The sequence below is a fragment of the Oreochromis niloticus genome, linkage group LG17, assembly GCF_001858045.2.
Source record: "Oreochromis niloticus isolate F11D_XX linkage group LG17, O_niloticus_UMD_NMBU, whole genome shotgun sequence".
NCBI lineage: Eukaryota > Metazoa > Chordata > Actinopteri > Cichliformes > Cichlidae > Oreochromis > Oreochromis niloticus.
The window spans coordinates 37,259,869-37,287,417 of record NC_031981.2 but is presented as its reverse complement, the minus strand read 5'-3'; the positions used below and the strand labels follow the sequence as shown (position 1 = coordinate 37,287,417).

At 43.5% G+C, this 27,549-nt stretch overlaps 1 protein-coding gene across 3 annotated transcripts in view; it reads left to right on the top strand.

Moving 5' to 3' along the window:
• Window positions 1–27,549, top strand: part of scube1 (signal peptide, CUB domain, EGF-like 1) — a 125,546-nt gene that overhangs the window by 13,688 nt on the left and 84,309 nt on the right. For 2 of the 3 annotated variants that reach the window (XM_005475582.4, XM_005475583.4), the window contains exons 3-4: window positions 11,475–11,600; window positions 23,470–23,604. In XM_005475582.4, coding sequence (XP_005475639.1) covers window positions 11,475–11,600; window positions 23,470–23,604 — 261 coding nt within the window. The remainder of the gene's footprint in view (window positions 1–11,474; window positions 11,601–23,469; window positions 23,605–27,549) is intronic. The other variant, XM_025899548.1, reaches the window with a different exon arrangement.

Below are 27,549 nucleotides of genomic sequence, written 5' to 3'. Positions count from 1 at the left end.
ACTAAATACATCCTCCATATAATATGGTAACTGGTAACTGTTTGGGATGTCGCAGTTTACGACATTATTGCTCGCTATACTGTTGTAATACATTCATGCGTCTTTGTTTTTGGGCCACAACTGGGAAGTAGAAGTCTGAAAGAAGATGACAGGCACACAAGCAACAGGTGGTTCAGACATACAATAAGCAGGCAGTCACTGCGATAAAACACGTGACACTAACCATAAGTTTGCATATATCACGCTGACTTGTCTGCCAGCTACTTGCAAGCAAACAATGAAACTGTGTGACGCTAACGGCGACGCTTTGCCTTTAAAGTAAAAGTTGTGCCTTTGAAATGTGTGTTTTGTGTTACACGACTTTTACTTGGAAGACAAATGTTTACTTTGAAGATGAAAATGCTCTCGCATGTTGTGTGAGGTTGTGAAGATTCACTACAACTTGCAGAGTAAATTGTGTTTGTAGAGAAGTGACTGCAGCAGTCTGAGAGTGACCAAAACAATCACATGAGGTTTTCGGGGCAGCACCCTCGTTGCTGATTTACTGATTTCACCAGGCGACAGCCAGACACCACATTACACATTTTCCCCCAGCCATCGGAGGCTGTCAGTCACTAGGCTTGTGTGACTGAGGTTGTGGGTCTGTTTGGTTTCCACTAATGACTGTCTTCACAGGCTTGTTGCTAACTGTACTGTTTGTTTTGGGCCTGGTGGTAAATGACCTTAAAGTTGTTTTGTTGGTTTGTTTGTGGCCAGCCATATTAGAATATGTGGAAAATTCCGACACCAGGAGAAACCCCTGTCTTCGGATGAATCCGAGCTATTTTAGAGGAACAAGGTGGGCTCACACAGTACTTATGTAAGTAACACAAAGTACCTACAGAAGTGTGGTATACATAATCCAGGTGGTTTTAATATTATGGCTGAAGAATGTACAGTTACAATAAAAGCACAGGTAAACTTAACGAGGGTTACTATTCTGTAAGCAGTGGTAGTGAGAGCCTCTTTATTTATTTATTTTTTCTGGTCCTAAACCAAAAAAAAGATTGTAGTTCTTCATTAACCTGTTTTTGGTTGGGCTTGCTAAAATGTCACAATCATCTAAAATAATCACCCACATAGCAAAACTGGCCCGGATCTGGCCCACACATGGGCCAGCACAAGGCCATATGCACACACACTGGTGGTCCTGTGCTGGCCCATGTGTAGACTACGTCTGGCAAACCTGATCTGGGCCACCAAAGGGCCGTCATTCTTTGCCGGATGTGGGCCATGTGTAAGCTGTGTGCAGCCACGGGCCAGTTGCAGACACGCTGATGGCCCTGTGCTGGCCCAGAACAGTTTCAGCTCTGGCCCCAGATGTCAGCCTAATGTGTACCTTAATCAAGCCATGTAATAACAACATGTGCTGGAACATAACAGTGCAAAAGTAACATGAAGAAACTCTGTTCAGACAGTGAATGGACTGATTCATATATAGCATTTTTCTACTCTCCCGGACTACTCAAAGTGCTCTATACAACATGCCACATTTACCCAACCACACACTTTCTTTAAACTAAGTGCTTCCTAACTACATTCATACACAGTCACACTCTTGACATGCAGATTAGAGGAGCCAGGGATTGAACCACTAACCGCCCGATCAGTAGGTGACCTGCTCTACCTCCTGAGCTACAGCCACCCAGTGGACAAAAGGTCTGTAAAAAATGGCCCTAGTTAGCAGAATTAGCTGCTAATTCTGCTAATTAGGGCAATTTAAACAGATGCAAATTTAAATATGTGATCTTATTTATTTTGGAAGCTCACGAAACACTTTAACCATATAGCTAGTTGCAAATCTAGCCACTTACCTATTGGAGAGGCAGAACCAAAACGAGCAAAAACAATAAACCAACAACCCCTCCCAGGACACAGTCCCAAAGTCAGACCGCGCATCCCGCAGCGGTGCAAAAAAGAAAACGCCACAAAACAGTCACAGGCGGCCCATCATCACAACAACAGAGTTCAGGAGGCCTACCTCGAGCCCAATGGCGGCAACGTTGCAGCTCCGGCGGACGGCCATGGGTCCGGCAGCAGCAGCAAAACGGTTCTGGGGGCCTGCCACTGATCCAGTGGTGGCGGAGCCGCAGCTCAGGTGGCCTGCCACAGGTCCGGTAGCAGCGGCAAAACGGTTCCGGAGGCCTGCCCCGGGTCCAGTGACGGCGGCGGCGGCGCTGCTGCTCCTCCGGCGGCTTGCCCCAGGTCCAGAGACGGCGGCGGCGGCGCTGCTGCTCCTCCGGCGGCTTGCCCCGGGTCCAGTGGCGGCGCTGCCGCTCTTCCGGCGGCCTGCCCCGGGTCCAGTGGCGGCGCTGCCGCTCTTCCGGCGGCCCGCCCCGGGTCCAGTGACGGCGGCGAAATTGCTCCGATGAGCAACAGCGAGGAGCGGCACGTGGCCTACGAAGCGCTGGTCGCTGACGTGGATGCGCTGGACGTCGATGGCGTGGAGGGCGCGCTAGTCGTAGAGGTCCCTCCGGCTGCTCCCCAGCTGATGGCACGAGCTCCGGCTGCTCCCCAGCTGATGGCACGAGCTCCGGCTGCTCCCCAGCTGATGGCACGAGCTCCGGCTGCTGCTCGGGCGGCTCCTGCTCGCCGAGCTCCGGCTCGCCGAGCTCCGGCTCGCCGAGCTCCGGCTCGCCGAGCTCCGGCTCGCTGAGCTGCTCCTCAGCTGGTGGCTCACAGAGCTGCTCCTGCTCCTGCTCCTCAGCTGGCGGCTCGCTGAGCTGCTCCTGCTCCTCAGCTGGCGGCTCGCTGAGCTGCTCCCGCGGCTCGCTGAGCTCCTCCTGCTCGCCGAGCTGCTGCGGCTCGCCGAGCTCCTCATCAGGCGTCGCAGGCCTCTCCCGCTCGCCGAGCTCCTGCTGCGGCTCGCCGAGCTCCTCATCAGGCGTCGCAGGCTCCTCCCGCTCGCCGAGCTCCGGCTCGCCGAGCTGCTCTCGCTCCGGCTCCTCCTGCTCCTTCCGCTCGCCGAGCTCCTCAGCCAGTGGCGCTGGCTCCTCCGGCTCGCTGAGCTCCTCCGGCAGCGGTGATACAGCAGCAGGCAGTGGAGATGAAGGCAGTGTAGTGGATGTGGATGGCGAAGCAGATGATAGCTGACCTACAAGCTGGGCAGCAGGCTGAGTTGAGGGTAATGTAGCTATCATGAAGGGTGGTGAGGAAGAAAATGATGCAGCTGGCTCAACGAATTCCAGGGGTCCAGAGGCAACTGAGGCCTCCAGTTCGGCGTCTGGGGAAGCCCTGGAGAGAACCTCCGTCTCCATGTGGCCAGACAGGGCCAGAAAGTCATCTGGGTCTGCATGCTCTGAGCTCCCTAGCTCCAGGCTCACAGTCTCAGAGAGAACATTTTCTGAGTTTTTGGAGGTAAAGCGAACAGTTTCTCTATGGTCAATTGCCGTAGCGGCTATAGTCTCTATTTCCATGTTCACAGGGAGGGAAATTACAACACCGGCAGAGTCCATTTTACTCACTGTGGCGTCCAGAGCCGCAGGTCCCGCGTCTTCAACAAGCACAGGAGTGAGTGTAGATGGGGCTGAACGCTGCTTGCGAGGACGCCGTCTCCTCCGTGAAGGCGGAGCTGGGTGTATGGAAACCCTCCTCTGTTGTTCATCTGTGTTTCGATTTTCAATGACAGGATTAATAGAAACAAATGAGTCTGGTTTACTCACTGCGGTAATGAGTGCTGTCGGTCCGTTGCCAGCTGACCGGGCAGAAACCGCAGGAGTGGGTTGAGGTGTAATGGTGTGATGATGGCGAGGGCGACATCCCTTCTGCAATGGAGGATCAAACAATTGTGCCGCAAGCATCGACGGGAAAGCCCTCCGCCGATGCGCGAAAAACCAAGCGGCTAGAGCCTCTAGGAGAGCAGCCGAACCTTCCTCGCTCGGGCCACCCAAGCCGAATAATTCAAAACTAGAGCTCTCCCTTACACTAGCGACCAATGGCTTGAGTTTGGTAATGTCCAAAAAGTTCATGGTAAAGGTAGTGGATGTGAGATAATTGTCAAAGAACACTACCTGTATATGTCTCTTGTGTGGGTCTACAGCCTGGATTACGCTCCGGCAGTAATCCCATAGCTGCGAGAGCGATCTCTCCTCCGTGGCAACTCCTGAGTCCGCTGGGTCCATGGTGGTTGGCGGGATCATTCTGTCACGGTTCGGCAAGGCAGACCGTGGGGGGTGTAGGGAATGAGGACCCAGTCGCGGTGCTCTGTGTATAAACAGTGCGTTTATTTACAGTGGTGGAAATCACAACAATAAATCCCCGTGTTTTTCCCAGACTCCTGTGTCGTGTTCTCCTAGTGCTCTCTGCTCCCGTGTCTGCACTCCCAGTGCTCGCTGCTCCTCAGACCTTCCACGCTCCTCATGGAGTCTCACGCAATGATCCCGCGTCGGTGGGAGCTCCAAGACTCTCTTAAGTAGCTCCCCCGACGAGGCCTGATCAGCAGCAGGTGTGTGGCTTTGGGTGTGGCCAGTCCGCCAGCAGGGCCACACCCACCTGGCCTGAAGGCGCCCACAGAGACACATACACACACACACACACACACACACACACACACACAGACACATATGCACAGGCATAGAGAAAGGGGGAGCAATACCAAAAATACATAATAATATAATAGGTCCATGACTGCCCAGGGGTCCTGGGTCGCCCAGTCCCAGGACCCTGACAAGTATAGTGACAAATTTAGCTGCATACACATCTCTTCAGACTTCATCTTTCTTCTCACTCCTGAGAAAAAGAACGTCTGTCTCTGGAATTAAACTGGGAGCTTTTCCACAGTAAATCGGCCTGATAGCGGAAAGCTTTGTCTACTATCCTACTGTTGAAAAGTCTAGGAACCACAACAGAACCTGCAGTCTGAAAGTGAAGTACTGTGATGGGACCTGATTTTGTATGAAAATAAAATAATTTTAAACGAAATTCTTAATTCAACACAGAGTCAGTTAAAGGAAGCTTATATGGTCACTCTTTCAAGTTAGTGCTCCTTCTGCAGCATTTCTGATAAACTGAAAGCTTTTCAACTATTCTTTTATCTGAACTCAGCACTAAATCAGTTAAAAAGTCTGCGAAATCAGACAGAAATTCTGATTAAGACCCAGGAAGATGACAGATAAGAACTAAAACTGGTTTGTGACCTTTCCGGCTAGGGTCCACATGACAGCGAGCCAGGCTTTCAGTGAGTTAAATCCTTTCCAGGGTCTTTAGTTGATTAATAGGCTGGAGTGAAAGATTGCTGCCACTCCTCCTCCTTGGCCTGGGTTTCAAGGATTCTGACTGTTTATATGACTCGGCGATGTCGTTTCATTTAAACTAACGTATTTATCCTGCTGTAGCCAAGTTTCTGTAAGGCACTGTAACTGAATGTGTTGATTAATTTTTAAAGTATTTACTAAAAAGAACTGAGAGGAGAGAGACCTAATGTTTGATAGTACACATTTAATTCATTTACTCTTTGTTGTAGGTGAGAGTGTTACATCCTTCTTTCTTTTTATGGTTAATTATTTTTAGCTTTCAATTTTAAATTTCTTGCTGTTTTTATGTTTTTTGATGGTGTGGGGTTTGGAGTTTGAGGGAATGACAGGACGAGAGAAGCTGCAGAGACGTGTGTAAAACTGCAACTATTACTTTTTATGCCACAGTGATGGATACACCAATAAGATCATCCTTTATGTGCTATTGTTCCCTCTATTTAGGACATTTGAAAGTGTGCAGTGCTGTGAAATTAAAATTTCACTCAATGAAACCTAAAGTAGTGAACGAGTTTTGAAAATGCAGGGAGGAGAACCCACAGACTGGGGTGGCCATAACTCAGGAGCTAAAGCAGGGCATCTACTAGTTACAAGGTTACTGATGTTTGGTATGGACACTGGAGCAGCCAGTCTGCATACCAAATATCTTTGGGCATGATACTAACCTCAAGTTGCTCAGGCAATATACTCCCACGCATCCATTGGAGTGTTAGATAGCAAAAGAGGCAAGTTGTGTAAGTGCTTTAAGTGCTCAAATAGAGTAGAAAAGCACTATATAAGAACCCGCCCATTTATACATGTTTGTGTTAAAATGTAGGAAGTAAAAATAAAAAGTTATCAGAAAAATACATTCTGAAGTAAAGTACAGTAACCTCTGATTTACCTATTTATTAATTCCTGCCATAAAAATAGCATTAGTATTCAGTAAACAGAGCATCTAATTATTCAACTTAGAATCCAGACACTAGAAACCTTCAGAAGCCAGTATCCTACCTGAAATGAAAGCTGCATCCTCTCCCTTTCTCATTTACTCCCTGTGCCCTTCAGAACATCTTTCCAGTGTGGGAGTGGGGGTGTAAGTCCATCAGCAAAGGCGCCTAATTCACTTGATGAGACGTGGAGCATAAACATTTCTCTAGCAATTAGAAAATGCGTGCATGTGAGCGGAAGCAGCAGCCACTGAGTCAGTGTTGGGGCACTGCTGTCAGATGTCAGCAACAGCTCAGGGGCAGGAAGTGGCACTGTTTGAGGCAAAGTAGATCCTGTGAAATGCCTTCCTCCTCCTTCTACACAGCTCCCCACCTCCCTCTAATCTCTCTGTCAAACAAACATATGAGCACTTAGTGCTTACGCAATAAGCAGAAGTTCAGAAAAGTTGCCACAAATCAGTTGAATTGTGTGGACTGTTATGCATCCATTGTTTCAAATAGTTTGTTCCAGGAAAACATGAGCACAGAATGTTTTATCTCTTTGATGCTTCTGTGCTGAATGTGGCAAAACTGAAGGTTGTCAGAAGGAGCTTGTTTTGAACATATGATTCAGTTGTGTAACTGACAAATGGACTGGCACTTACAGCCCACCTTTGAGTGCCAACTGAGCACTCAGAACACTTTCTGCTGCAAGTCTCATTCATTCAATCACACACAATCATACAGTGCTTTTATCTGTGCTTAAGTGCTTTCTAACAGTTGCACACTCACTCACATTCACTCACATTCCAATCGAAGCATTGGGGGGAAATCTGAGTTCTGTGTCTTGCCCAAGGATAGTTCAACCGGAGGAGTCGGGGACTGATCCACTGACCTTCCAATAGACTGATAATCTGCTCTTCCACCTGAGCCACAGCTGCCCACAGAGAGCAAAAAGTGTCACAAAAGTGACCGTGGCTCGACTTTTGTTTACTTGGAAACATTTCTATTGTTCATTGCTACTAGCTAGCACTTCTTCATACTGTCTCAGCATGTGTGTTTATTCTATGAACTGTACCACTGATTATTACCATGATGACAACCATGGTTCAACACTAACTCAAATTACACTAATGAGTATATATGATTTAATATTATTGACCAGTTTAAGTATCTTGGTGAAACAGAAAATGACGCTGCAGAAAGGAGTGTTTAGGAATCACAGCACACTACAAAGTGGCTCAGCACATACAGTTTCTCTTTTTTTTTGGCCTTTTATGGATACAGACAGTGCAGATAGACGGGGGAACATATGCAGGTCAGACTCAAACCTGGGCCTACTGCTGTCCAGCCATACAGCATATGGTCACCTGCTCACCCACTGAGCTAAACCAGCATCCCTGACCACGTACAGGTGGCTGACTGCAATAATAATTACCTCTTTTAAAAATGCCAACAAAACTGAGATTATTGCTCCTCCTGAGTTACGTCCTAAAATTAGTCTTTTTGTAAGACTGCTAAGTCCTGCATTTGAAATCTTGTTATATAAATCCTGTCTTCCTTCTCTCACCCCAACCAATCACAGCAGATGGCCCCGCCCCTCCCTGAGCCTGGTTCTGCTGGAGGTTTCTTCCTGTTAAAAGGGAGTTTTTCCTTCCCACTGTCGCCAAAGTGCTTGCTCATAGGGGGTCATATGATTGTTGGGTTTTCTCTGTATGTATTATTGTAGGGTCTACCTTACAATATAAAGCACCTTGAGGTGACTGTTGTTGTGATTTGGTGCTGTGTAAATAAAATTGAAGTGAATTAAATATTTGATTCTTCTCTGCGCTTCGACTCACGTATAAAATCATTGTCTCTTGTGTTAATTAGAGCACTAGGCTCCAGATTATTTATCTCAGCTTCTTACAAAATACACTGCTACTGCTGTCTTCATTCACAGGCTCAGAATTTGTTCGTTGTTCCCTGTACGAGACTAAAGAGTACAGGGAACAGATCCCTTCTGTCTGCGACACCAAGGCTGTGGAACAGTCTTTACATTTTACATTTTTTTGTGACTCTGTAGATTCCTTTAACAATAGTTGAAAAGTAATTTGTTTAAACAAGCTTTGTGTTGAAAAGTTTTATTTAATCATTATTTATTTAAAAACGACCTGTTTATAAAATTATGCTTTATTGTATCTTTTTATTGGCTATTATGGCGCTTGATGCTGTTATTTATTTTACCCCCCTGTGTACACTGCTTTGTGAGCGTTTGTAGTGTTTCTAGTACATTTTTAGTAAGCTCAGTTTGGCAGCAGGTAAGAGTCCCGGGCTACCCCACACCTGTCAGCACAGCGTTATCAACAGTATCTGCATCTGTAGTTGACTCAAGTTATAATGGTAAGCTAGCATTGTGCATGATGTTATGCATTATTTGCATCTATTTAACTACATTGAAAACATAAACTCTACCTTGATTATCAAAAAGAGTGAATCAGAAACGATTGCAGCTCCTACTCCCACTTTACTTTGTGCCATTATGCCCGTCAGATATTACATACTGCGCTTTTAAAAGCCCATAAAGACGTGTATTCAAATATGGCCATCTTAACATAATCCATGATAGAGACTCAGTCCGGCTGTTTGAAACAGTACAGACACCAATTAATCACCCACAGCTTTTCACTCACACGCAGCCCTGAGGCTGTTTCTCCCTATATGCAACTTTAGTTGTAGCCCTTACCTTTCCCTTTGTCTCTGACAGATGAAAAGCAGACAACAAAGGAGGTGCCACATCGTGTTGAACCACGCCATCTGAGCTGGCAGCACAGCAAAGTGTCCAAACAACCTTTCCCCAAACAGACGTCCATTCAAGCTCAGCGTAATTAGTTGCAAATGCCTTTTAGGATGAGCCAGTGATGGCCGTGAGGAGGTTGTATACACAAAGCTCATGCTCTTTAAATGAGTGATTTTTTTTTCATTTTTTTGTTATATTTTCTTTCATTTTAAAATGAACTCAATCTGTTGGTGCTCACATGTAGCTCAATTAAAGTACTTTGGTCACTTTAAAGTTTTTAAACAGGGCTCTGGTTACCTTTTCATATAACAGGATTGAATGTTAGGCAATGATATTAATCTTCTCATATAATCACAATCACATTGGAGCGGTCCATGACCTACACACAGTATGGGCTTGTTTTGTCAGAGATCAAACAAAGTGAATTAAAATGCCCTTGTGTGTGTTTGTCTGCATAATTGGCTTCCGGTAAACATGTCTGTGATGCTTCATGGTGGAGATCATGGCAGTCACAATTGTTTTTAAACCATTAAGTAAAACCTCTGTGATGAGGATCCTGTCATGTTTATGTCTGTCTGACTCTTCAAAGTGATCGCTTGAGCCAACATCACAACATCACTCTTGTGAAAGGAAGTGAATGGCTGAGTGTTTCATTTATACGAGTTGTCCTTATTTCTTTTACTTGTGAAAATGCACATGTACATCATTTCCTGCATGCAGGATAAATGTTGAAGTTTTCTGTGCCGTGCTAGAGTAGGTGCATCTCTCTGATTTAGTGTAATGTGTCGTGTTACCGGTTCCACATCACTGCATGTCAACTATTACTGTGTGCTGTTGCTATGCGAGGCTGTTGTTGGTATTAGGAGCTGCTAGTAGTTGTCATCTGCTAATAAGTTGGACAATAGTCTCTGGAGATCTGTTTTAGCCACAGAAGTAAAGGACTAAAGGGTTTAGTATGTCTCTTAGTCCTCATCTGTGGACAACAGGAGATAACAAATACTGCCTCACTCACAGCTCCAGTTCTAGCTCAGAGTTGCACAAAACTCTTTTCATTGAGTCATCAGGTCATCGGGCAAGGTGCACGGATGAGGTTCTTTCCTGTGAATTTACTCTTAAATTGTCTTCATGTATACAACCTGTCAGATGAACTGTATGGCAGATAGACAGGCAGATAATACAGCAGATGTGTGGAGCAGAGCAAAATGAGACGAGATAAAAAGGGAGAGAGTTTGGAACACAGGAAGACAGAAAAGAAGAATGAAAGGCTGCACATGACTTTGACTAACCCATCCAGGTGGCATCCTACTTGGCTCAAGGAAGAGAAGGTGCACAGACGTCAGACTGAATCAGAGTGCACATATACCTGTGCTGTATCAGCCGCCGCACAGACGGAGCAGGAGGACGTGGGCTTAGGTCTTCCTCTACTGCACGGCAGATCTCCTGCTGTTCACACGGAGGGGGAGGACTGTTTGTTTAAGTGGCTCTGCATGGCAACCACTTGCAAGCTGCTCCGATGAAAACCTCTGCTGGCTCAGCATGGAGGTGGGTGGTTATCCCCAGATGAATAAACACTCACTAACATCCCCCAACCAACTACTGCCTTCCTGAGCTGTACTGTGATGTTTTAGGGGTTACTCTCGAAGGATGCCACTCATCAGGGTTGATGGATTTCCTGCTACCTAAGAAACCAGCGGGAACAGACTTTTAACAGGTTTTTTTTTTCCTGATATGGTGACGTGTGTGTGTCGTTTTAATCGCTGTATCAAACAACAGACATTAGAGTGCCTCTCTAGTGTGTGTTTCCTGTCATTGTCAGTTGTTTTAGTGTCTTTACTCTCATTTGTTTCTGTGCCGAGACAATGTTACTCAAGCTGAACACTTGATATGTCACGCCAAGGAAACCCACTGTCGGGCAGTGATGGTGAAATTGTAAAGACACTCAGAAGCAAGCATAAAACATCACATTCTGCAAATACTTCATATTCCTATGTATAGCACCTTTAACATATTTACATACAATGTTGTTACCTGTAACTTTATTTAGCATTTGTGACCGATGCTCAGACTTGATTCAGTCTTCAGGTTTCAAGGGTTCCAGTTTCATCCAGACAGTGTGAAGAGGTGTGGCAGTGAGTGAGAGCTCACTCACAAAGCTTATTAGATTTTAAGTACACAGAGTGCATTGAGTCATTGATCAGAGCTACCAAATGGAAAGCAAATTTGAAACTTGACTCACAGTGCTAATAAAAATACCGTCTGCATTTCCCCTCAAACAGCAATATTTAGTTCATTAAAGTGGTCATTTTCACATTTACAGTATATAGAAAAAACAAAAATGCCGTTTCAGCCGGTTTATTCTCAATTTACTTCAATTAAGAGTGACCGCCTAAACCGCTGTAACTGGGCTTTAATGACTCAACTGCTACGTCAGCTCTGTAATTCATTTGACATCATTTAGGCCAGCATGATTACTAACCTTTGCCCTCTGCTCTTCATCAGACATGGACGAATGTGAGAATGACTACAACGGGGGCTGTGTCCACGAATGCATCAACATACCAGGCAACTACAGGTGCATGTGCTACGATGGATTCATGCTGGCCCACGATGGACACAACTGTCTGGGTAAGTCTGCTCAATATTTCAGTGCATTATTCCCCTTCATGTCATCTCTTATAACAGGATACAAAGCTCAATGAAATTTGTAGTGTTTTTCAAAATAACTAAGCTTTGTTCAAAATGAGAACATCTTGAGTATTTTGTATGTGTCTGCATACTGCATGCACATTTAGTGATGATGGGTAATCTATATATCTGTGTGTGTGTGTACATGTGTAGAGTTTAGAGTTCTGATGCCTCGCGTTAGGGTAAGCGGCTAAGTCGAAATGAGATGTCCTCACTAAGATATACAAACGAGTGTGTGTGTTTAAGTGTGTGTACTTTTGTCCTTGTACCTCTTAAACCTGTCTGGCTCAGGATGCCTTGCTCGCATAGTCGCTCTGTCATCAGTTGGAGGGTTTCCATGATTTGTGCTGTTTTATGCTCTTTTCTCTGTACTGCAGGGAGGGCGTTCAGGGTTGAAGAGTTCTCCTGCAGATATCTGGCTGTGCTTTAGTACTGACAGATCAGACCATTTAGGCTGAGTGCTCTGTTATCCACTTGCAGTCAGCTAGACTTCTGTTTTTTTTCTCCTGCCCCGTGTAACATGCAGGACTGCGTGGATGTGCTCAAACACATTTTATCTCATCGGTCCTGTGCTGCTGACTGACGACCACAAAGTAACGTCAGAAACACAAGAACAGTCGTTCCAGATGCTGGGATATGTTTTGGCATTTGAAAGTGTTATAACTCATTCTTTAAACTTTTAGAGAGACTAGGTGAGAGATTGATTGCTAAGGCAGCAGCTGCCAGTGCAGACTAGCTGCTGAATTGTGGATTCACCTCACAGGAATGACTTTCAGACAGCTGATATAGAGCAGAGTTAAAGCTAAAGTTGAAGGTCTGCCATTAGAATTTAATTTCATGCACAAACATGGTCAAAGGCATTATTAACTATACTGTCTATTGAGGTACATTTTGAACATTGACTGCACTACCAAACACATGACACACGTTTTTTTCTATCAATAATAACTCCCTGATAAATATTTTTAATGTAAGGTGATTAGTTTAGTTCTTCTCCTTTTTTATTGAAGAGAGGAAAGTTGATCAATTTTCAAAAACTAAGAACAAAACAGCCTTATGATGAAAGGTTGATGCTTCAGTTGACTTCCTGTTTCGTTTTGTAGCGTTTGTGATCACCCACGTCTATCATCAGATCATACTCTATACTCACTTGCTGTGTGGCTGTCTCTCAGACAGTGCTGGTGCAGCCTGCACTTCTTCAGCTTGCCTGTTTCATGAAACAGGACTTCCCCTCTTCATCATCATCATGCTTCCTTGCTAACACGCTAAAGGGAACGATTAAAGGTTTTTTCACACCTTTCCAAGTTTTCATTGTTTTTCTCCCCTCGTTGTCTTGTTGTTTAACACTAAGAGGGCGCTCTGTGCTTGCACGAGCTATTCTGGCCATTTAATTCATTTTAAGTCAGCATCTAGTGGTCATTAAAGGAACTGCATTTCAATCGATTCTCACGAGTTTCGGTTGTGTTTTAAACTTGAACTCAGAATTTCGAAATGTGTAAAATGTGACTGGGCTGAGAGAGACATAATGGCAGCAGCTATAAAAATGTAACCCTGCTTGTTAAAGAGATTTTCCCTGAGAACACGGCAGTTTTACATGTGGAGAAGGGGCTTGGTGGGAAGCTGTCACCATAATTATGTGTTGCTGTGTTTTGTGTTGTTTATTTTCTGCTGGCTTGTCATCCTGTGCCGTTAGCTTGCTGGTTAGCTGTTGTGTCGTCCTTAAAAAGAGGGCATGTGGTTCGTGGCATTTCACCGCACGTGTTTGTGCCACTAATTCAAGTGATACCAACTGTCATCGGTCGCTCTTTGCAGCCCAGTGGCAGGAAATCAGTGCGAGACTTGCTTTATTAGATGGTAACTGAAATTGGCTCTTATGAACTGCTGCGAATTAAAACCAGGTTACTGAGTTCAAACGAGGCAGTAGAGTGTGAAATCAGATGCAAGATGTGTGTGATCGCAATCAGACCGCTACCAGCTACTTGTTTGCCTTTCCTAATTTCTGCATTCCTGTCCTTTTGCTCTGTATTTTGGTATTTGTCATTCAGTTCTCTGTTCTTGTTGATTAGCCATTTTTCCCTTTTTTTATTCTCCTGTTTGTGTATATCGTCCATGCCTTTATTTTGAAAGCATGTTCTCTGATGGTGACCAGTATCTCTGCCTCACAGTCCTCTCTCACTCTGTTACTTGAGTTTTTCTTTACCTCCATCTTTGAAGTGCTTCCTCTGCTGATCTGTGACATGCTCTTTTTATCCTCCCATCTTTCTCTGTCATGTTTTTAGCATGTTTCTCAATCTTTCTGTTTGCTTACCTTGTTTGTTGATCGCTGTCTTATTGCACAGCAGCTACAAATGTGAACAGAAACAGCTATATGTATACCTGGATACATGCCTTTATTTAAAGGTATGTATCCAGGGTTTTTTTCTTTTGTATATTTGTACGTTTTACATTTTTGATCACTGTTCATCTGTGCTGGAGAACTGTGCACCTCAGCCCATGTCTGCACTGAATAGGAGATCTCTGTGACTCATTGTACATGTGTATAGTGTAAAAGGCATTCTCTGTATGTAGGTATAAATCTGTAGAGAGAGAGTTTGTTACTTGTTTACTCATCTACTCCCTCATGTTGCCACCTGTTACAGCTAAAAGGAGGATAAGGAAATGTTCTTCTGTTCATTGAAGAAGCAAATATAGCATTACTACACAAACACTGTTTAAACTAAAAGTCATATTTTCAAAATGCAGACCCATTTTCACGTGCTCATGATGCTGTTCCACATCTGTAGCAAAGAGAATACAACTGAGACAGACAAACAGAAATGTTCAGCGCGTCCCATCATTCACCAGGACCTTGTTGTTTGGGCAATAGCGATCCCAAACACCATGATCAGGTATACAGATGACCCCAAGGGTGTGTAAAGACAGTATTTGTCTCTCTCCCAGATGGGTACAAAGTGAAAATAAATTAGAAAACTACTGTGGCAACCTGAAGTGGTTCAGTGGGGGACGTGATCGATGGTAGAGGATTCTTGTTTTTAGATGGAGAAACCAAAGAAACCAGTGATGCCCATTAAAAAGTGTCACTCTGAATTGTAAAGTTTTCGACCGTGGGGGTTAAATGTATGGACTAGAAGCAAGAGCTTCAGAAATGTGAAGGTTGAAGTGAAGTTAGTTTATTTTTAATGCAGTGTTATGTCCTTTGTGGTGATGTCACTATTGCTACACAGAATATAAAAATGTCAAATGGATTTCTTAATCCAGAAATTAAGTGTATAATTTACTATAAAATTGTTCTTAGATCTTTTATGTCTTAATTGTTCCTATAAATGGTTTGCTTATTAAAAAAAACAATTTAACAGTAAATGATATCTTCTGTTGTCTGGTCCTGGTATATTAATAGAATTAGACGCGTCTTCAGAAATGAAACATGAAACAGAAAATAATTTGCTAAAGTTGCAAGATGGAATGATGTTGTTTTGGGCTGCTGCCATTTATTTACCCACCTGGTGGTTTCGCCATTTCTGTATGACCTCTGTTGAAAGTTTTTTTTTTTTTAAGTTCAGCTGAAAACAAGGAATTCAAATGAGACAAATCCAGTCAGTTTGTGGTCAAAGGTGTTGGGATTAGTCACATGTTCAGTAGTAGCCCTGTGATATGTGGCTTACTCTGATCCCAGATGTTTTTGCAAATGTGGGACGATATCTCATTTTGGAATGCCGTCCTAGAATTTTCCATTTGAAAACTCATAAAACCAAAAGGGGACAGCATTGTTGGCCACAGACAATGCAATCCAGAAGATTAGCTTATACTTCTGATATGATGTGTGTTACATAGAATCCGTCTACATTAAGCCCACTTTGAGAAGATATATGACACTGCAGTTTACGTTCCTGTGTATTGACTCATGGAGACTCTCTGATGCTTCGTGTTTACTGCCGTCGCTAGCTAAAGAGATAAATAGTGCCCTGTGATGCATGGTAACCCTATAAACAGAACTTTCGGAGAGTGACGTGTTGGCCTATTCTCAAACCGCAGTTTAAGCCGAGCTCCAGTCTTGCTCTTCGTGCTGCCCGTCAACCAGAACTACACTATTTGTTATAACGTCTCACTCTCCAGTGTCTCATTCAGCAGATTTATTGTATAGAAAATGTGTTGCACAGCACTGTTGCACACTCGTTTTGTATATGAACACTAGTGATTCATAGACAGATAGTGTCTTGGCTTTCATATTACAAGTTGTCATAACATCGTATGTCAGTGCTGTGGGTTGAATCAGCTGTGATAAGTGCAAAGATGTTGTAAATTAAAGTCATATGTCTTCCATGACTGGTAAAAGAGTCGCTAACAGGCATTGCTCTGCTTTCTGACTCATTAATCATAGTTTGGCGAATAATGTCAATTCCTGCGACACATATGTCTTCAGGTCCGATCAGGATTCAGGTCGTGTGGTTTCACAGCAGGAGAGGTTGCCGATGATCAAAGCTCACGGGGAAGTGGTAAGTTGACTGCGGTGTTTGGTCATCATCAAAGGGCAACAGAATAATATGAAAACAACATTTTTATCCAGCTTGTTTGTTTCAAAGTTCACTCTCAATTTATTTCTCATTTTTCTCACACTCTCTGGGCCTGCCTGTGGAAAACAATAACAACTTGTGGTTTTTAATAGACCCAAAGAATGACATTCAGAAACCTCAGAAACTTGTGGTGTTTTGAAGAAGCCTGGGATGACAAACTGCACTTTGAAAAAGTGTGCCAAGAAAAAAGAAAAAGGGTAAAAGACGTGTGTGAATCTGCAGGAAGTCTCTCCAGATGCACCATGTCAACGAGTCGAGCTCTAATTGATTTAAGATTGCTTAATTTTGTTCTGATTAAAGAGTGATCCTGTTCAGCTCCTTTCTTCTTTTGATTTTGACTTTATTTATTTGGCTTTGGCTTAGACGCAGCTGGCCTCAATGTGTCGATGGTTCGGTGCCCTCTGTGAATGTCTGGTGCTCTCGCTTCAGTTTATTTTTGTTCCGACAAGTTCTTTTTATTTCATGTGGAGATCTGAGAGGTGACTGCACAGTGGGAGAGTCATCAGAGACAGTGTGTCACAGAGCAGTGCAACATGTAAAAGACAAGGTCTGCACGAGGAAGGGAGGGGACAAGCTGAAATATGACAAACTAGCATGCAACTTCCAGTGTATGGAAGAGATGCTGTTGGTGGAATATCTGCACCAACAGATAAGACACAGAAATGCACCAAAGTAAAAAAGTACTTGTACATAGTCATTTATAAGGCTGAGTTTGAAAGTGAAAGTTTTTCTGGGCATCTTCCATAGTTTGACAGTGCACATATTGCCCAGCAAGAGGGAATAAAAAGACTTTGGAAGATACCCCATTGGTGAGATGAAACCTCCATCCATCCATTCTCTTCCGCTTATCGTTGTCAGAGTCGCAGGGGAGCTGGAGCCTATCCCAGCGACCTTGAAACACCCTGGACAGGTCACCAGTAAACCTCTAAAAGTTGCTGTTTGGTTATTCAGATTCTACAGCTCAGCTGAAAAACCCAGCCTATGAAAAGATAAGCAGGAAATTTCATATTAAAAACAGTAAACATCTCTCCTGTGTTCTAGTAGAACATTGTATTATTTTATCCTCTTAAAATGCTAATTTTCTATCATGTTATAGTACAGCTGAGAACTGGTGATAAAAGTTAACTTTCTGTTAATAAATGGGCAAAAAAAGAGAAAACGCAAACGACACTCAATGTAGGAAGTTCACTGAGTACAATGGTGTGTACTACTCTCTTTGCTCTAGCAACGATAGAATGAGAAGAAGGAGGCTTCAGTTGAAAACTGAGCTAGAGGACAAGTACACTTTTACAAGCTAAGTGAGAAAAATCAGGTAATCCTCCCTATTTTTATATTCAGAATCCTTTATTTATCCAGGTAAAAGTCTAATTGAGATTAGATTTACTTTTTCATTCTTGGCCAAGAAGACAGCAGAAGTTACAACAAACACATCACATAACAATGTAACAAGTAAAAAAACTACCATATTTTTGGGACCATAAGGCGCACCGGATTATAAGGCACAAAACAGTCAGATAAGTCAAACTTTACTCAACTCATTCTTCTTGCTTCCTCCACTTCCGTACCATTGATTCATTAATGTTGAATTCTCTCCAGCTGCTCTATTCCCATGTTGTTGCAGTATATTAATGTCTAACCTCGTATTGTGGATGGATTATCTCAGTTGTTCTCCTGACTGAAGTTTGGTCCGTTTACAGCATCCTGCCATGCGATTGCATTTGTCCCTAACCATCGGGAACCCTCATGTTAACTTTTATCGAGTCGAAAAAAGTTAGCGTTCCTCCTCCAGCTACACTATGTTTGTGTTATGCTAACATAGCTGTGTCGCTAGCGATCACGTAGCACATCATTATATACCAGCTAGCCCAACTTCAGTAACCCTACAAACGTCACTGCTGTTTAGTTTTCTGTCTTCATTTATGTTGGAAGTGATAGCAGAGCTGTACGTTTGAATGTTTCAGAAATCTCTCAGTCAGAACATGCTATATCATGTTTAGGTGGAAGCTAGCGAGCTAAATTCCTGCTAACGTCTAACTCCGTTAACCCTTGTATGGTGTTCGGGTCTGTGAGACCCATGCCATTTAGAGGCCGTTGCCCCTTTAGGCAGTATATACCATCAAAACCTGCAAAATATGGTATAAGGATATGTACACTTGATTAGAACTGATTTTATTTTTTTTATAACATTTTATTGACAAAAAACGAGAAGCACATTAATTCATAAATGTGATCGAACAAAGGTAAAAGGAAAAAATTAACCATGTTTGCTGTTCACATGGCTCGTAATTGGGATAAAGTAAACATCTGTTGAGTAATTTAACATAAAATTGTTTGATAGTGTTAATTGGAAAGCCAAAACTCTAGCGGGTCCACCAGACCCATGAACACTGGCTGAGTAACAAAAATACGAACACCATACAAGGGTTAAATGTAATAAATTCTGTTTTCATGGATGTCTGGATGTTAAACTTAATAGTTACACCTGGTAAAGCAGCAATGCTGATCATTTTATTAAAGATGAAAGAATTTAGACAGTTTTTAACTCTCAGTGATGCCGCAGTGTTCGCTTAACTTTGGGACCTGAAGCTGACGGAGTTTAGGACCAGTGTTGCCAACTCCTCAGTAAGAAAAATCGCTATTGGCTGTCCTAAAAGTCGCTAAATGATGTCATCGCCTAATTTGCATAATTGGTCATGCTAATGTAATTGTAACCTATGTTGTTGGAGAGAGAAATAACATCGTGGAAGAGACATAAAGTGAGTAAAAAAATGTCCTAAATGCATTTAGAATTTATTTAGAACTACAAATTAAATTTCTTTTAGCAATTATTGTTTTTTAATGTCACAATTCCAACCCTGCTCCTTTATCCGGGCTTGGACCGGTAAAAGTGACCCGAAATTGGCACTCTGGTGGAGTTACAGTGTGTGTGTGTTTATAAGTAGTTTTAAACCTTGTGATCCACAAAACAGCATAACAGTAAAAGAAGAACTGACTGCGTTACAGTCAGTGTGGGAGCAGCGGCTTCGCTCATGCGCGATTCATTTGCAGTTTGGACGCATAGGTGTGAACATGTCCTGCCCTGATAGCAGCTGGGGGAGGACTATCCTCCGCCTGTGAGCGCTTTGGCACGAGCGAGGTGCCCACGGCAGCACCGCTGCTTGTTGAGAGTAAGAGCGATACGCGCTTTCACGTCATAAATAAGTCTCCAATAACACCAGAAAAAGTCGCCAGATTTGTCGCTAGTCGCTTTTTAGAAAAAAAGTCGCTAAGGGGGTCTGAAACCAAGCTAAATATAGCGACAAAGTCGTTAAGTTGGTAACACTGTTTAGGACCCAGATTACTCCGCGAGGCTCCTGTCTACAGTAGCCGTAATGCTCCGACAATCCATCAGGTGGTGCGGCTTCGTAGCTTACCAAAGTCGGACTAAAACATTTTTTGACAGAGTTTTGAGCGCCGTGTATCACATAAAATCAGTTCAAGGTCAGTAAGCACAACCAGAATCCATACATAAGGCGAACCGTTGATTTTTAAGAAAATTGAAGGGTTTTAAGTGCACTTTATAGTCCGAAAAATACGGTAATACAATCTGCCAAACAGACAAGGGAACACAAACATGTGAATCATATGCATTAACAATCATATGCATTAACAAACTGTTACAAAAGCAACATTAAAGACAGCCACAAAGACCAAAACGGGAGACCTTAAATGGGCCTTAACCACCGTAATGCATGATTCATTAGCTTGTAGAACCACCTTTAGCAGCAGTAACTTGAAGCTTCTCACACCATTGCCAGGGAATTTCAGACCACTGTTCTTTACAACGTTGCTTCAGTTCATTAAGGTATGTGGGTATTCTTTCATGCAAAGCCTTGATTCTTGTAGATTTGATGTGGATGTGGCATGCTTGGGATTATTGTCATGTTTCATGATCAAGTTTTGGCCCAACTTCAGCTGTTGAACAGATGGCTTCACATTAAGAACACTTTGGTATACAGAGGTTTCAGTAACTGGATTGTGCCAACGTCCCGGCGCTTCAAATCAAGCCAAAATCATCCTCATTGTGCTTGACCGTTGGTTTGAGGTGTTTGTGTTAAAATGCAGTTTCCTTTTGTCAAATAGCGCCCGACTGATATAGGAAGACTGATACCAATAAATTTAATCTTAAAAAGCCAATATTCTAAATCAGAATGCTGATATCTAAAGCTGATTGATTTAGATATGCAAAACACGAACAAATTTCTCTAACATATGTTATGTGTAGTTATTTATTTACTTGTTTACGCTTTGCCTGACTGTTCACATGAGCAGGTTGCTACGTTTGTAACATTCCACACGTGTTACCAAGAAGGAAGGTACCTTTCCGTACCTTTTTCCATTTTGTTTTTCACCCTACTTGCCTTGCCTTAAGCCTTGCCTTAATTACCTTGAGGCAACTGTTGTGATTTCGCACTATATAAATAACATTGAATTGAATTGCCTCCCTCAGCCTCTCAGTTGATGTGAGAAGCACATTGTCACTGTGTCCAAACAAACTTTTACACGAGTTTACACAAGCGCAATCAAACAAAACAGACGAGCACATTTTGGAACTGGCCTTTGTTCATGCAGAAATGTTGGCAGAGATCAATTAGACTTGGACATAGCTTCAGTTCTTCTTTCTCTGTCCTCACTCCCTCCCCCTCTACAGTCTGAAAACTAAATGAACCAGTCATATTATGACAAGCATTAAACCATGAGATTTGCTTGAAATAGTGTTAGGAAGTGCAATAAAAACAAAGCTGAGGGTTCAGCGAGGACAACGTGACTTCTGTGCTATTCTTAAACCACTTTATTTACGCATTTACTGGAAGCTCATGCATTTATAAGGCCAGGACACAATGCTTGTCTGGACTCCCATTCATGCACCATCTACAGTAGCCTACATTTGATAAAAATGCAGTGCACTTAAGGTCAGTAGAATAAAAGTCTGAAGTCTAGTTGAGTCTATTGAGTTTAGTCTTTCACAGTTTAAGCTTTGTGACTGCATCTTGTGGTTTAGCACGCTCAGAGAGAGATAAGCACCTGCCAAACTAGTCAAAACCACCTTGTGGTAGTCTCTTGCTACAGCAGGAGTCCATGAAGACATTTTGCTATGATGTCACACACAAACTAAACACAAAATAAGCCCTCCCTTACTTTTACCTGACCACTCGAGTACTATGTACTTTCTATCTGACATTTACACACCAATGGATACATCAGAGAGCAACACGAGGTTAGCGTCTTGCCGAAGGGTATTTGGCGTGCAGACCGGAGAAGCTAGGCACCGAACCATCACCTTTCTGATTAGTCACTGACTTGCTCTACAGCCACCCCAATACTACAGCTTTAGAATGACCTAATTGTGTTGTTTATATAATTCAAGCAGTTACTACAAAGACAGAGTTCCAGTTTGCAAATTCTTTTGCGAAGCTGAAAACCATATAAATGATTTCCCACCGACACAGCGGTCCATTTACTACACCTACTCTTTTTTATGGCCTCCCTTTAAATGAACATAGTATAGAGCTCTGTAACTAGAGGAGTGTCATGTCTGGTGCATGTCTTGTTCTTGTTTTTCTATGTTCCCTGTAGAGCCTCTCTCTTTAACACCATGTGGGGGGCAGCCATAGCAAACAGAACTGAGAAGGAGAAAGTGCAAGAGACAAGAGGAAAGACCTCCCTGTACCTAAGAGTTTCAGATGCTAGCAGACAGGCTGGTCACACTATGCTCACAGTTTTACATTTGATACTGAACATTCAGTGGAAGGTATATGTGAAGGTCCTACGGACCTGTCTCTTGATATTTATTGTCTGAACCCCTCTCTTATCTGACATTAGAAATTAAGGTGCTGTGTTCGATAACATTTTACTAAAGCTGAAAGGTTCTTCAAAATGTAATAAATTACCAGCTTTCCTTTTTGTTATGACAGACTTTCTAAAGTGTTCCTTTCTGAATTGTAGTAAATATGGCTGTTTTAAAGGTGCTGTGGTGGTTAGTACTGTTACATCATCGCAAGAAGATCCTTGGTTCAGCTCCTGCCTGGGGCTTTTTGTGTGTGTGGAGCTTCCATGTCATGGTACTCTGGCTTTCTCCCAGAGTCCAAAGATATGGATGGGTCTGGTTAATTGGTGAGTGAAAGATAGGCAGCTTGTCCTGGGTGTACCCTGTCTCTTGCCCGTTAACATGCAGAAGAAAATGAGTGGATGGCTTATTTGCTTTAAGACCAGTTTAGATGGTGTGCTTTGCTTGCCATTTAGCTAGGTAGAAAACATTTTTATAAACTTACATGTATTAACTGTCATCTAAGGCAAGTCTTGTTTTATTAAGCAGGACAATGCTAAACTACTTTCTGCAAATATATATATATTTAAAGCAAGGTTCACTAATAAGAGTCTAATTTAGTCTACCTAAAGTCCAGAACTGTCACCCGCTAAAATTTGACGTATTATAACAGAAAAAATGTTCTATATTTGATCCCCTCAGTCTCCCAACATGTACAACATCGCCTCTAGTCGGTCTGTCCTTCCTTTTCAATAGTGTGCCTGTGTTTGTGTAACCTGTCTGCACTGTCCGTTAAGTCAACTTCACCACCTCAGACTAAACACAATGCAAAGTCTCTCTCTCTCTCTCTCTCTCTCTCTCTCACACACACACACACACACACACACACACACACACACACACACACACACAGGGGTGGCCCTGTTTGATCCCTCTTAAAGTCAGTCAAGGGTGTTATGTGTTTCCAGTTCACTTCAGGCCCATCAACATGCCCCATTGGAAATTTACTGGCCTTTCATCAGCACAGTCGGGCCCTATAAACACACTCGTGCACCACCAGTGTGCACTAACACACATATAGACGCACGCACGCAATGCAGACACTCACACCAACACACCCCTGTCACCCCCTTTTACAGTGCCTGGAGTTTGGTTGAGCCGCCCGCTGTGCCAGGGTCGGCCCTTAGGACCGCGTGCCTGCCCTTTCTCCCAGTCTGTGTGTGCACGCGTGTGTGTGCGTGTGGCCCTCGCATTCCTGACTCTGGTGTCATCCGTCTCATCAGACATTTCCCGGCACATAAACTCTCACTGACACATGTTTATTTATGAAGTCTAATGGGCTGTTATTCCAGCACGCTGCCGTGGCCGACTTTATCTTGCTCACTTCCCTTTATGTCTCTCTCTCTCTCTCTGTATCTCTCCATCCAAACAGATGTGGATGAGTGTCTGGACAACAACGGTGGATGCCAGCAAGTGTGTGTTAACACCATGGGGAGCTATGAGTGTATGTGCACAGAGGGCTTCTTCCTCAGTGACAACCAGCATACCTGCATCCACCGCTCTGACGGTAAGACATCAGTGGAGAAAGAGTTCACTGTGGACCGCACACAAAACACTTTCTTTGTTGCTGTGAGGCAACAAGTCTAATTCATATGATGGTTCATTGGTTTTGAATCTTGACTTCTGAAGCATATGGCCCAACTAGCAGCATCAAATTATTTGTTCTAAGACAATAACTGTAACTGACCAGTGATGTCATGGATTTGCAGTTTGAGCAAAACATCTGAAAAAACGAAACGTGATAGTGCTCATGATAGTGGGACAACTAATATAAATGTGAATATGTGGAATAAAATTCATTGTAAAATTCCAGAATTTACATTCTCTATCACGGATAATTATGATGATGATGACCTTTTTGCTAATCTCATGAGCACCATACCAAGTGTTGATAAGGAGGATAAAAATAGCTCATAATCATGATGTGAAGCTTTTCCCAGTCAGTCCAGATGGGAATATAATTTTGAGGTGTCAAAATACAACCCAAAACTTTATGGATCTGGAAAAAGAATTGCCATGTAGGCATGAAGATGTAGGCAGGCTACTGTGGCAAACAAACTCTGCGTTTAATTGTTCCTCCAATTCAATTCAATTCAATTCAGTTTTGTTTATGCAGCACCAAATCACAACAACAGTCGCCTCAAGGTGCTTTATATTGTAAGGTAGACCCTACAATAATACATACAGAGAAAAAACCCAACAATCATATGATCCCCTATGAGCAAGCACTTTGGCGACAGTGGGAAGGAAAAACTCCCTTTTAACAGGAAGAAACCTCCGGCAGAACCAGGCTAAGGGAGGGGCGGGGCCATCTGCTGTGATTGGTTGGGGTGAGAGAAGGAAGACAGGATAAAGACATGCTGTGGAAGAGAGACAGAGATTAAGAATAAGTGTGATTCAGTGCAGAGAGGTCTATTAACACATAGTGAGTGAAGAAGAAGAAGAAATCCCCCAGCAGCCTACACCTATTGCAGCATAACTAAGGGAGGATTCAGGGTCACCTGGTCCAGCCCTAACTATATGCTTTAGCAAAAAGGAAAGTTTGAAGCCTAATCTTGAAAGTAGAGATAGTGTCTGTCTCCCGAATCCAAACTGGAAGCTGGTTCCACAGAAGAGGGGCCTGGGAAGGTAGACAGAACATGTTGAATTCAGTAAGACAGTCACAGGAGCCCATAGCCAACCTAGCCTTGGCTGATGAAGAAAATACAACCACTGAATACACTGAATACAAATACAACCACAACAATGTATGCCACCTTGCAGGAGATCTACATCAATGCTGAGAATAAAAAAAACCCCATCTGCACATCATAAAACCTATTGTTCATGCATTTACACACCAGATGTGTAAAATCTGTGAATTGTGTGCATTAAAAATATTTTGATAAGATAAGATAAGATAACCTTTATTAGTCCCACACGTGGGAAATTTGTTTTGTCACAGCAGGAAGTGGACAGTGCAAAAGTTATATAGCAAAATTAGAATACAATAAGAATAAAATACAGTACACAACTGTACAGAATAGAATAAAATAAAATAAAATACTATATACAGTAGAATAAATAGAATAAAATATACAATAGGATAAAAATAGAATGCAAATGCTTTATACAACTGAGTAAAAAATACAACTTTTTCAGAAAAAGAGTATTGCACTTAGTGTTATTGCACATGTGTGTGTTCGATCAGTTGAAGTCTTTGTTGTGGAGTCTGACAGCAGTGGGGAGGAAAGACCTGCGAAGTCTCTCCGTCCCACACCGTGGGTGCCGCAGCCACTGAAGGAGCTGCTCAGTGCTGTCACAGTCTCCTGCATGGGGTGGGAGATGTTGTCCATCAGGGATGACAGCTTAGCCACCATTCTCCTGTCACTCACCACCTCCACTGGGTCCAGAGGGCATCCTAGAACAGAGCAGGCCCTGCGGATCAGCCTGTTCAGTCTCTTCCTGTCCCCAGCAGAGATGCTGCCGCCCCAGCAGACCACACCATAGAAGATGGCTGAGGCCACCACAGAGTCATAGAAGGTCTTCAGGAGTGGGCCCTCCACTCCAAACGACCTGAGTCTCCGCAGCAGGTACAGTCTGCTCTGCCCTTTCCTGTAGAGGGCGTCTGAGTTATGAGTCCAGTCCAGTTTGTTGTTCAGATGAACACCAAGGTACCTGTAGCTGTCCACAGCCTCAATGTCCATACCTTGGATGTTCAGTGGTTGCAGTGGAGGATGTTTGTGCCTGCGGAAGTGTACCACCAGTTCCTTGGTTTTACTGGCATTGATCTGGAGGTAGTTCAGCTGGCACCAGTCCACAAAGTCTTGAGTCAGTCCTCTGTACTCCTTGTCGTCCCCATCAGTGATGAGGCCGACTATTGCAGAGTCATCAGAGAACTTCTGCAGGAAGCACTGGGTGGAGTTGTGGGAGAAGTCTGCAGTGTAGATGGTGAAGAGGAATGGAGCCAGAACCGTTCCCTGTGGGGCCCCCGTACTGCAGGCGACCCTGTCCGACACACAGCCCTGAGTCCTCACATACTGTGGTCGGTCGGTGAGGTAGTCCAGTATCCATGCTGTGAGGTGATGGTCCACTCCTGAATTCTCCAGCTTGTCCTTCAGGACTGTGGGAAGAATAGTGTTGAAGGCACTGGAGAAATGAAAGAACATGATTCTCACAGTGCTCCCAGCGGTCTCCAGGTGAGCGAGGGAACGATGTAGGAGGTGAATGACGGCATCATCCGCTCCAATGCCAGGCTGGTAGGCAAACTGAAGTGGGTCCAGTGATGAGCTCACCAGGTGCCGAAGCTGAGCCAGGACCAGCCGCTCCAGGGTCTTCATCAGGTGGGATGTCAGAGCCACCGGCCTGTAGCTGTTGAGGTCCTTGGGGCGTGAAGTCTTTGGCACTGGTACAAGACAGGAGGTTTTCCAGAGCTGTGGGACTCTCCCCAGCCTCAGGCTCAGGTTGAAGAGGTGCTCCATCACCCCACACAGTTGGTCCGCGCAGGACCTGACGACCCTCAAGCTGATGCCATCTGGACCCACTGCCTTCTTGGCTTTAATCCTCCTCAGTTCCCTCCTAACCTGGGTGGTTGAGAGAGAGAGAGAGAGAGAGAGAGTCAACTAAATTGAGTCACCTGAGCAGCCGTCCACACTGACCATGTAGTGTGATTAATTTTTCTGATCCTAATCAACAGATCTGACCAAGTGCACACATGACTCAACGTGGACCCCAGTAATGAATATACAAATTGTAGAATAATACATTTTTACCTCAGACACATTGCTAGATGCTGGTCTGTGTCTGAAGTGATTTCTCTGCCTCCACAGAGGCAAAACTCTGTAGTTAAAAAGCTACAACAGCCCCAGTAACATCCTAAGATATGTAAGAAATATGCCATGATGCAGCTTCAATTCCTGAATCAAACCTTGAAATTCTCCCTGTTGCTACCTTCTTGTGAGTTTTGGATGAACTCAGGATTCCTTTTCTTGTTTGGAAACATCAGTACCAGCTCACTATGGCTTCATATTGACTTAATTTTCTTCACACGGCGTTCTTTGAGGAGATATTTTTCACAAAAACACGTTCGGTTTGTACATGACAAGTTCAGATCCGGAAAATTATGAAGTTTGTGTCGCTTTCACAATGTGATTAGGGTGTAACGACCTTTACTCTACACTGCTGTACAAAGTATTTGCTCTTTGTCACACATGTTTCAGATCATTAAGAAATTTTAAATATTAGACAAAGATAACCAGAGGAGACACAACTTTCAGTTTTTAATTAATTATTTTATTTATTAAGGGAAAAATCCATCCAAGCTTACCTGGCCCTGTGTGAAAAAGTATTTGCCCCCTAAACCTTATAACTGGTTTACCACCCTTAGCAGCATCTCTAGCAATATCTTGCATTCAGTCTTTCACAGCGCTGTGGAGAAACGTTGCCCCACTCTTCTTTTCAGAAGTATTTTAAT